The sequence below is a fragment of the Lepisosteus oculatus genome, chromosome 6, assembly GCF_040954835.1.
Source record: "Lepisosteus oculatus isolate fLepOcu1 chromosome 6, fLepOcu1.hap2, whole genome shotgun sequence".
In the NCBI taxonomy this organism is placed as follows: Eukaryota; Metazoa; Chordata; class Actinopteri; order Semionotiformes; family Lepisosteidae; genus Lepisosteus; species Lepisosteus oculatus.
Genome location: NC_090701.1, coordinates 33139698 through 33152076, shown reverse-complemented (window position 1 = coordinate 33152076; position 12379 = coordinate 33139698). Strand labels below are relative to the sequence as shown.

Sequence of the window (12379 nt, the reverse complement as noted above, 5' to 3'; positions counted from 1 at the left end):
CAATACGTTTTTATACATAGTCCACAAACATGGCAAAGGTAGTACGCAGTCCAATGACTGTAAAAGACTTTATACATTTTTACTATTTTCATTCAAATGAATCCTTACTACCAAATAATCATAATTATATTATTTGTGACTTTAAAATTCAGTCTTTTTTCTATGCACCAGACCTCCCTGTTTGCTTTTTTATCGAGTCTCCATATTGTCTTGATGTGGACATATGGGAATTTACATGTACTGTACACATCTTCTGCAAAGATTACTGCTACTCAGAATCAACCATGCTACAGTACATGTATCGTGTATGTTCCTACTTTCAATATGGATCACTTTGCTTTTTAATGCAAAGATGCATATTAATTATTTGCCAGAAGTCTCAAGACAAAACTCTCTTTGTAACTCCCTTGCTGATTTGATTTTGTTTGCCACTCCCCAATTATTTTTCTATCATGTACACTACAAAATGTACTTGTTAACTGTAATACAAAGTAGTTGTTATAGATCACATAGAGCAGTGGGCCTAAAATGGGTCCCAGCACACCACTGCTTATTTCAGACCAATTACTGTTTGTGCTCTATAAAAATGATGTACTATTTCCTGTTTTCTAACCTGTTTTTGATTGTGTGCATTAACAAGTTTGGATTTGTGTGGTTTTAAATTTGAAAACCAATATTCTCTGATGTCGTTTGTTTGAGCATTTTAGCAAGATAGTTAAATAAGACATTCCATTTATAAGCCCATTCTATTGACTACTAGATTATGGCAATAGTCCTATCTAGTATTGTTATGTACTGCAACTCTATCATTTGCATTTCACTTTAGCATTAACATTAGTCTTATTGCTCTATTGTTTCCTGGATCATTTACCCTACTCATTATGAACTGAAGACATTTATAGTTCTCCAATCTGTGGACACTGCTCCCATTCAAGTGAGAGTTAAAATATCACATTTTGGAGTCTATGAAAACAGACTTCAATTCTTTTAAATGACTGGGAAAATTCTAGTGATTTACTGTAGGGTCAAGATCAGTTGTGCTTAATTTACACAATATTGCTGGAGCTTGTTATATAACATTGGATATCTCTGTGAATTTAAATGTAACATATTACATATACAATTATTAACTTTACTTACTACTATATTTCCCTACGGGATTAATAAAATATTATCTATCTAAAACACTACTCAATCATCATTGTTTTAATGTTATAGTACTGAGTGAAATGCTTTGTATTGTTTTTAATTGTGCTACAATATTCTGTTCTCTCTCATGGTAATTCTTTTGTATTTTTTCTAGCAACTAGCTATAGCAACTAGTTAGTAGCAACTAACTATAATATCAAACTGTAGACATTTTAGCATACTATGATTGTTTTAAGTGATTAGGTTGATAAGAGTATCTTCCCTGGTTGGTGCTTTTACAAAGTATTCATTGACATTTTAACCATATTAGTTTGAGCTGCTGTATTTCCATAACAATATTAAATGCATATGAAGAAAACTGAAATCACTCAGTAATATGATTCCATCTTTGCTACATACTGTACATTCCTAACTAATACAGTATATTATACAGTAAACTGCTTGCATCCATGTCTGTATTAGCTTGTCTTTGGCATATAACAGTTGTTTTGTTCTTAGAATTTCTTTTCTGCAGTTTAACCCAAATATGTTATATACACATGTATTTTCTTTCTTCAGCTTTCTTGCTTGAAGTTTTTTAGGAGTCTTTGTCTCCTGCCTCAAAATGTGCAGCTATTTATATTCATTCATGCTGTAAGAAAACCGGCTCAGGGACTTAAATATGTAATCACAGTGGCTTTCTGAAGACACCAGTTCTGTAGGGTTTGGGCATTTACTGAGACAATTATTAATTGTAGCAGTAAATCACAAACTTGATTCTTTTGATGGCTTTAGAATCCAACCATGCGACATAACTCAAACAATGCACACACACAGGTACTAGTACACGAGGATACATTTATTAATACATAGAATATGCATATAAACCTAACATATCTTATCGAGAGGGTTATCAGAATACAAAAGGTATATATTCAGTCAGTTACAAAGAGTTACACATATCAAGAGGACATACGGTCAGTATATCATTCATTAAGATCGTTTCATAAATGAACTTGGTTATAACTTCTACATTAGATACTCAAAACAAGTACATAACTCTTAGGAATTAAATTGATATCAACTGGTTGGGATAACAATTGAATTCTCGAGCTGTAATGCATTGAAGTTGAATACTCATCCAATTTCTGGGGATTCAGATCTCCTGCGGGCACAAAGAAACAGTTGCAGGCTGTTGCTTGTCCAATCCAGGCTTTCTGGCTCCGTGCCAGGCTGTGCTGTGCGGCTTGCGACGGTGTGCTGCAGATGCTCACTGACCGGCTAGTTAGCAAAGTTTGTGCACAGGAGAAAAGATGACTGTGGGTCCCAGCAAGTCAGGAAGAGGACCAGTTCGTTCCTGATGAAGAGCTAGTTCTGAATAGTGATTCAGCTGTCCACAGTTCCGACCTGTTCACGAGGCCTGATGCTGGTTACTCTCTGGCAACCTCCACTCGAGACTCTTATAACAAAGGAAAGTTCTGGCACTCGGACACACTGGCCGTTCCGTGGTTGTCCGGGCTGAGTCTCAGGATGGTCAGGAGGCGCGCTGCGAGAATGTCCTGCCCTTGGGAGCCTTCTGCTCCTGGGCCGTCCTGCCCTGGAATTCTCCTTTGAATTCCCTTTAGAACAGTCCACAGAATCCTCTCCAGAATCTTACTGAATCTCACTGAATCTCACAGGCTCTCTGTGTTGCCTGTTTTTACCTGGAGGAACTTCAGCTCGTTGATTGCCTAAAAGTTCCATGGGCATCAGAGTCCCACGTGGGTTACTCGGCCCTACCAGTCCCTGATTGGTTGATCAAGGTGAGATATGAGTCACTTACTCCTGACACTTAGTAATGCAGTCCAGATGTCCAACTGGCACTCCCTAGACAGATAGGCGCCAATGGATGACCATTGATCATGATAGCCAGGCTTAGCTAAGTGCATCCCCCTTTGGGAGCTGTCCTTATCAAAGGAACCCTAAATCAGCTTGCATGAATAGTTTCTCTGTGGCTGCACCACAGAGATGAACAGAGAAATGGGGCCTCATTTGGGAAGGTTCAGCTCACTTAATTCTTTCTTATTAATAAGCCTCGCCGCTACAATGCCATCTTCCCCTAGACTATAATATCATAATTCCAGCACCCTGCAACTTACAACTGGCAGTCCACTGAAGCTAAGCAGGTGTAAGCCTGGTCAGTACCTGGATGGGAGACATCCGGGGAAAAACTAAGGTTGCTGCTGGAAGTGGTGTTAGTGGGGCCAGCAGGGGGCGCTCACCCTGCGGTCTATATGGGTCCTAATGCCACAGTATAGTGACGGGGACGTTTACAGTATAGTGTCTTCGGATGAGACGTAAAACCGAGGTCCTGACTCTCTGTGGTCATTAAAAATCCCAGGGTGTTTCTCAAAAAGAGTAGGGGTGTAACCCCAGCGTCCTGGCCAAAATTTCCCATTGGCCCTTATCAGTCATGGCCTCCTAACAATCCCCATCTATGAATTGGCTTCATTACTCTGCTCTCCTCCCCACTGATAGCTGATGTGTGGTGAGCGTTCTGGCGCACTATGGCTGCTGTCGCATCATCCAGGTGGATGCTGCACATTGGTGGTGGTTAAGGGGAGTCCCCATTACCTGTAAAGCGCTTTGAGTGGAGTGTCCAGAAAAGCGCTATATAAGTGTAAGCAATTATTATTATTATTATTATTATTATTCTCTTTTGATGTAGCACTATCAAGTTCTTGCATTTTATTGAGCTTTCTTATGATTCTAGTATTGATGTTTAAATATTTAAGATTTTGTTTTTGTGGTATTTACCTGGGTTTTCCTAAAAACATCTGAATTGGGATGTTTTGTAGCTTCCTAACCCCCAGTAACTTACTTTAAATACACCTTAACTAGTTTATTTATTTAAGCCATGCCCTCTCCAATTCATCTTCCTTGTATAGACCCTACTTCCTCCCAGGATTTCCCAGTTATCCATAAACACTTAAATGTGTTGCTTGCAAGTGGCACTGGTAGAATTACCGATATGACTGCAGATGGTCTGCTCCTAAGCTCACAAGCTAAGTCATGTGCCCCCAGCTGGAATTACAATGCTACAAAAATCAGTGATCAGTAGATCAACCTCATATTCTCTAAGACACAGTCAACAGCTTAAGTAAAAATATTTTACTGCATTTTCTGAATCACTGAATTGGAAACCTAGTTGACTTTTCTAGAGCAAGGTCGACAATTCACCTTTTCTGAATCTAATGCATAGACATTTTAATTACAAGAAAATTAAGATTGTCCAGAATTACTACATAGCTAGGTGCAAAACTATTAGTTCAATAGTGATTGACCCAGCCTTATAATAGCTCTGATCTGCATCAATGAATATTTACAATTTATATTGCTGTCATATCTTGAATATATACACTTAGCTATATTTTAATCTAATTTCTCTAGTGCAGACATTCAATTTGATCAGAGAATGTTACACCCGTAGAGATAGCTACAGTGAAGACACCTAAAGTACATCCATGTCAGAACTAAAGGACATTAAAAAGTATTAATATCCTGGCATTTCATAAAGTCATTTAAGAAGCCTCTTTTTGGAAGGATGTACATACTGTCTTTATCTGTATTATACTGTCTTTATAATGTATCAATACTATATGTACTGTATTAATGTATCATTGTATCACACAATTAGCTTGAATGCTAAGCCATACATACTAAGGTCATTTCAGACTGTATGATCAAAGCAGTTTCCCATAATTACTTGGGATTTTTAGTGGTTATCTGATGTCTGATAGAGTTCACCAGCTTGTCCACATTATACATTCCAGACCATGTACCTACCTGTTCTGTCATTAGATGTTAAGAAAGCTTTGTGATAAACTTGAGTGATCATGTTCTATACACTAAACCTTAAGCAATGATGCATCTTCCCATTTTGCAATATCTGTGGGCTGTCATCATTCAACCCAATGCTTGAATATCTGATATTTTGAATTATTTTTGTGATCTAGAACATTAATTTGACTAAGTCTGAATTCCTAACATTAAATTATGCAATGGAGAGAGCTAGCCTGCTATTGACTGTGCCTCTGATCATCAGCTTTCAATATCTTGATACTTATATATCTTGATATGCCAGTACTGTAAACAACTTTAATAACATTTTTAATCAGGTGGATGCTGACGTCAATAGATAGACATGTTTTCCTAATTTTCTTCAAGCCTTTGTCTGTACAATAAAAAATAATGGGATTCATTTCTTTAATATCTTTAACTCTATGAGTCCTCCTTCTCCAACATTAGTCTATCATGATAAATTGCTTTATCAAAATATGAAAATAAAAGCAACTTATACTTATACTTGTGTACATTTTACGCTATTAAAAGCAAAAAAGCTTTTGGTTTGTGAAAGTATCAAGTTTATTTTTATACCTTTGGTTTGACTTTATTTACTACTTCTTTTAATGCTGATAACTCCCACATCAAGTGTACATTTACTGTTGGTTCCATAATCACGCAACTACTTATGATTTGACTTCTAGTAGAACAAAATTATAAAACATGACAAATACATTCTCATTTTCTCTTTAATCACAAACATATTGTCTTTCTTTTTCTTGTCCATAATTTAGTGACAGTGGCATCACATTCAAGGAGATATTTTTAATGATGACAGTCTTTGCTTGTTCTAAGACTTGGAATCCAAGCTTCGTATCTCTTCTTTCTTTTTTTACTTACATCTCCATTCTACAATGGCATTCACTAGGGACAAATTTGCCTTGGCACCCAATGCATAAACTGTTGGATCTCAGGAAACAAAAGGGATCGGCCTCCTCAGTTTTTATTGCAGGCTTCACGTAAACCCTTAGGATTGGCTACCATCTGGAATATGGACTGGATGAAATGCAGACACAGATCTATTTACAGGGGCTTGTTTGCTGCTAAAAAGGCAGTGCATTGTGGCACTCCATATTCCCTCCACTGGCCTAATTGTTTCCTTGTCTATGTTGGTATCATTTATGTGGAGTTAATTTACTGTGTGGGGTTAGCAAAGGGAGTCCTGTTAAATAAAAAAAGGTGCTGTCACTACTGGCAGGAGTTTGACTTCTGCTTTTGTCAAAAGGCATCCTAATCTTCACTTTTACAACCCGGTAAGATCTATAAATCCTGCATGGGCTGGTGATTGGAGAAGGAGTTTTGAAAGGGTGCCCTTTATGCACATCTGTTAGTGTTTGTATACAGTGTTTGATCTCATCAGAAGCTGTTATTATTTGAATACAATATAAACATTTTTGTTTACCAAAAGTAAATGTTAGAAGTACAGTGGTGCAGTGGTTAGCATAGCTGCCTTGCACTACTGGGGAAATGGGTTCAATTACAGAACTATCTGGCGTGCTATCTTCATGTTCAGAAACATACTGATAGGTTAATTGGCCTCCGGGAAAACTGGCCCGCAGTGTAAGTATTTGAATGTTTGTGTGACTGCCCTTCGATGGACTGGCATCCTGTCCAGGGTACACCTTGCCTTGTGCCAGGATATCCCGCATCCCTGAAAAATATTAAAAGTCTGTTATCTTGACCAATAATAAGAAAATAAATGAAATCTTAATAGGGAATTTGTTTTCTTAAAAAATATTAGGTAAAGTTTTTTTTAAGATTGCCAGTGTACCTGTATCAATGACTATATAATGATCAATTTAGAGTTTGGTCAATATTCCATTCAAAGCAATGTCAATATGAAACATACTGCTGTCAACCCCATCCTCTTCACCTACCACTTTAAAAACCATAATATGAATTTATTATGTTAATAATTCAACTGAAAACATCTGAACATCATTCACAATCTACCTGTGCCGTATATTTTTTAAATCATTTTAGGTATCAGCTCCCATTCTCCCATATACTTTTGAGTTGCTATCAATGAATTAAATAAAAGCCTGAAGTCCTGATTTGAATTTAGGGAAAGAGTCCAAGTCACAGATCTCCCCTGTGAAGGAAATTCCACCTCAACAGTGCATAGCAACTAAAAACAAATTGCTATTCATCCATTTCTACTTGTGTGCTGTGGCAGCCAGTAATGTGATAAGACAAATAATTTATCAATAGGTGTATGTGTGATAACTCATGATTGAAAAATATACATTTCTAAAATGATATTAAATTGATTGATAGTGTCATATATTGGCAATCCTTGGTTGCCTTTTGAGTTGCAAGGTACACCCAAGATGTTTTTATATTCTCACACAAAACACATCCTGGAATGTATTATTCCTGATTTTTGAATGTGTAGTTGTAAAACGAAGAAAAAAACAGGTGTTAAAGATAGCTTGTAGATTTGCTTCTAGAATCAAGTCTTGTTTAGGCTTTTTATATACAGTAGATTATAGATCTAAAACTACTTACATTAGGATAAGTAAGATTATTAAGGAAAAATTATAGGAGTTGCATATTAATTTCTTCTTACAAAAATTGCAACAGAAAGTATGATCATAACCTTAGGTCAAAAAGTAATGTTTTTTAAATAAATTATATTACAATGTATTCCCATTTCTTGTCTTTAAACTTTCTAATAAATAAATGTTAGAAAGATAGAAATGTTAAAATAAACTATTTAAGTCACTCATATTTAAGAGTGAAACACCACAATTATCCTCTTTCATTTATATCTTAGGATTCTTTATGATCTTCTTTAGGATTCCTTGTTATCAAGTATTATTGTGTAGTAAGGTCTGTTAAAACTCAATCAGCAAAGGAATTGTGTTTGGATTTCACTTATCAATATATTCTACACTTTTGGTGTTAATATCAGTGTTGTAAAAATAAGAATTGATGCTTATTTTTAAAGAAAATAATAATATTTTACTGCTTTGTGAAATTGACAGGAATTAATCTGGTTTTACAGCAGCTTTTAAAGTGAACAGATTTGGCCAACTATGTCTCTAAATGCAGCACAAATGCTGCTCTTGATTAAATGTCTGCACTGACAAAGCAATATTTCAGTTGCACTAATATTGTATTATATTTTAACAATGCAGCTGCCCAAATATAGCATAAAGATAAAAAATGTGGCTTTTAAATTTTGATAGTACTGTATTAGTATGAAGCACAAATGCAACATTTTATGGACAAACGTTTTAGACATTCTTCATTGAAAATGTAGAAATGTATTTGTAAAAGCTGAATATTTATTATTGCAGCAATTTCATTGATGTGAGTAAGTGTTTATTCAATGAAGACCGTTTCCAAGACTCCCTGCTGGCAAGGAACAAAAATCCAATCAGGAGCGTAACACATTTTATTCTGACATTTAGGGGACGTGGTTACCATGCAAATGGCTGTACTATTACTAGAATAAGTACTGAAAAAAACGAATCCAAATTGAGAGTTTTTGTAAAGCTTCTAAACAATGATCTATTTATCTGTTTTAACCGTTTTCATTTTACAGGCAAGTTAATTTTGCATATTATCTCATTACTCATATTCATTAATGTTTGATATTGAAATGAGCATCAATGCACTTTGTATTGAACTTTTCAAATGATATTCAATATTTGAAAATTTAATATTTGGTACTTTTATCAATATTTTTCCATTTCCTCATAACCAGAAGAACATCTTGTAATTTATGGAGCTACAGTAAATTGTGTTATTGGTTTGTTTACAAATCATTGTGTTGTGTTTGTGTTTCTGTCTGAACCAGGATACATACATAATCAAAATGAAGTAATTTGCTCCTTATCTTTCTTCCACTTACTGATCTTAATTACTGCACCATACTGTGACTTGTTTATTTTAGCAAATACATTTATAGAACTTCCTCTCCACCACACTTATCTGCACGAGAAGGGAAATACTTCTAGTAGAGAGTTTACATTGAGACTACTGTGCTTATTTTCTTCCAAGGCTCATTGATAGACATTTGTCTTGGTCTTTTAATTAATATAAGTCACTGTACTTAAACATACATTTATTTGACTATCTTATTGGTATTATCACTATTAGTAGTATTAAAACTACTTTAAATCATGTTTCAGTTTTGAAGCCATAGCAAAGCCTGTTTTTTTATTTCAAGGCCAATATGTTTTCAGTATGTTTATGTTGTATACAGATAAGCAGGGAAAGGTTCTATTTTGCCATGAAATGGAGTTCTACTTAAGTTTATTAAAAATTGATACTTGAAGTATCTATTGAAATAATACACCAATTTGAAATTGCCAGGAGAATGAGATTAAATTAGATGTGTTAATAAGTGAACACTGTAAACTTAAAAAAAACAGCCTACTTTTTTAGTTGAACAGTTTTTTTCTTTGAACAGTTCTTTAAAAATTAAAGCCAAACTCTAAGGAAAGACCAGGGACTACCACATTGCTGCTTTGGAATCAGTCCAGAAAAGAACAAGAACTAAGTGTCTGTCCAACACTGACAAACTAAAATGTCTGAACCTCTTAAGCCTTGGACAGATAAGACAACAAGGAACCTCAATCATGTATCATGATATCATTGATCACAACATCAACCTAATAGACGTCTTTAGAAATAACAATAAAAAATTAGCCAGCAGACAAAAGTGAAAATTATAGACATGTGCATTTTAAACACAACAGGACACTTCTTCACACAAAGGGATGTAGGAGTAGGATCTGGCTACTCAGCTATGTTCCTGAAGCTGATGTTTGAAAGAAGCTACAGTGTATAAATTGACTCCTGAGTAATGGCTACTGTAGGTTCGATCCTCAGATCAACCAGCTGATAAAAACTAAATGAGTTAATAATCCACTCAAAAGATCACTGAGTTAAAAGGAAGTGAATAATCTGGATGTTCGTAATGGCCTCCTCCTATTTGATACCTGGTTTATTTCTATTAATATACTGTTATTGATATCAATATAGATAATCATCATTTTCAGTTTCAGGGGCTTCATGCATTCTTCAATATTGACTCCCTAATTAAAGTCTCCTGTATTTCCTTTGTTTTCTCACCATTTCCAGAATTTACTAGCTTTTCCATCTGTATGAGGAACCAGTCAATAACTTTTTTAGTGTGACCTAACCAGTATGGAAAAAACGGTTTAAGCACTGTAGCGCCAGATTCTCATTTTATTAACTGTGCATACAGGTAAACTCTACAGTACATGCATTGTATAAAAATAATAAAGATTTTAAGCAAATTAAGCATCTTACAACATTATCACTTTAGCAGGGCATGAGTCAATGAAATTAACAAACTTTCATGTGATTGACTTAAAGAAACAGTGAACTACTTCCCGCTAAACATACGTAAATACTTGTCTCTATCCAACAAAAAAAGTAAATACCAAGCTAAAGAAAGCTTTCTTAAACATTTTATTTATGAAAATATTTGTATAAATAAAATTTAAACTGAAATGCAGTTTTTCGAAGGCAAAACATGTATTTCTATTCTTATCATTAATCGTTGAGTTAAAGCACAAGAAGCCATACATTCACATGCAAGACATGAATCCTAAATACACAATAAAACAAATGTATAAATGGAATAAACTACATGATTACAGTCTGGTGTGAGCCTCATTAGTTACTCAACTTCATATATTCAAATAAATCCTAAGGTACATTCTTTACATATTTCATATTGTTTTCCAAATCAAAATTAAAGGCACAGGTATACAGGGTTGAGGCAATAAAACAGAATCCATGTCTTTATCTTAAATATTTGTATGGGTGCTTTACAAGTTGTGTTTTTCAGCTTCACTGATACTTTATGGTTATAAATTAGGTCATATATTTTTTTTCCGTAGAAGAATTTCATGTCTATAGCACAATGAAATCAAAGTATAGGTTCAGTTTCATTCCAGTCAACCATGGCACCTTTCCATCTAGAACAAGAGAAAAAGATAATCAGTTACATCACTAAATGAAATTTTAAATGAAAGATGAGGAGATGGTCAAAGCTTACTCCACTGCAGCCACGACCCTATGGATCCCCACTGTCCTAGCATCTCAACCCATCCTTTCTCTCCTTTATGTCTTCCACATTTCTAACTGAGTCCATCTTTTAACTTTTCATTTCTTATCTTCTTTTTCTCCGTCACCTGTTCTACCTATCCTAAGGCCTCAGCAGTATCTTCTACATTCCATTACGTCCCTAATGCTGCCCAGGAGAGAAAGTCAATGCTAGCCCAAACATGCAGTTCTGTCTGGATAAGGCTCCTCTTTTCACAAGCTTCGCTGCCTCTGGTGTCTGCAGTGCAGTTTTGCTTCTTCAGGCATGGTGCCACCCCTCCCTCACTTCCCTGCTAATTTCCAAGATCATGTAATATCAGCCTCTAACTCCCTCCTACCCCTACTTCACACTTGTCACTCTGGTTCACCTTCCCCATATTCCAGATACCTGCTTAAGGAAGAAATATTTGCAGACCCTGGGCTTTGTGAAAGTGAATCCTTTCTGGATTCCTCAACTCCATTTTGCAATTTGCTTTGCTGCTTTTTGGGGGATCTAAATGATGCAGAACAGACGCTGACTCCTCTTTTTTAACTCACCCAAAACAACACTCCACAGAGCATCATTTCCTGAACTCTCCACTCTCACTGGTTTACTTGGAAATACTGCTAAGGCTTCCATTTGCCTTTCATATCCTTTTTTTTCTTTACAAATTGCAGCTGTATACTTGTTTACCTGCATATTTAGTCTTTATAACTTAAAAATTCTGCATCAGCATTATGGGTTCTCTTTTGCTGCTTTTGCAGGTTCTTACAAAAATGGTTGTTGCTCTCCTCAACCCAGAAAGTTATCCAATAAAGCATACAGGCAGTTCTTGATTTACATACTCATAATTAAACCAAACATATAATTTGCATGTTTTTGGATTAATGTTTCACGAATATACAGTATATTTTCATTTAAGACAAATAAGTTGTCTGTTTAACATGCTTAAGCACAGACAACAACAAGAAATTTAATGGAATGTTTGAGGCAATACCAATACCCTCCAAACACCAGTTGAGTGCAGGGATGAGTAGAATTGCTTTGATGAGGCACAGGAAACTGTGATTTGTATCAATCTTTGTATCAGCATGCTTCCAGGCATTGTTCATGCCCCATATTCTCATGCTAACTAAATAAATCTGTAAAAAGTATTATCTTAGTCTGTTCCTTATGTTTATATTATATAAAATCCTTGCATTTTCCACACTTTATACCAATCAATATTCAATTAAGTCTTTCCTGCATATTTTTCAATAAATTGTTAAACATCAACAAGCATTTAGTTTTTTTACACAACTA

At 35.3% G+C, this 12379-nt stretch overlaps 1 protein-coding gene across 2 annotated transcripts in view; it reads right to left on the bottom strand.

Moving 5' to 3' along the window:
• Window positions 1-10194: 10194 nt before the first annotated feature.
• Window positions 10195-12379, bottom strand: part of mindy4 (MINDY lysine 48 deubiquitinase 4) — a 56301-nt gene continuing 54116 nt past the window's right edge. For both annotated transcript variants that reach the window (XM_069191200.1, XM_069191199.1), the window contains exon 18: window positions 10195-10970. In XM_069191200.1, coding sequence (XP_069047301.1) covers window positions 10922-10970 — 49 coding nt within the window. In that variant the 3' untranslated portion in view covers window positions 10195-10921. The remainder of the gene's footprint in view (window positions 10971-12379) is intronic.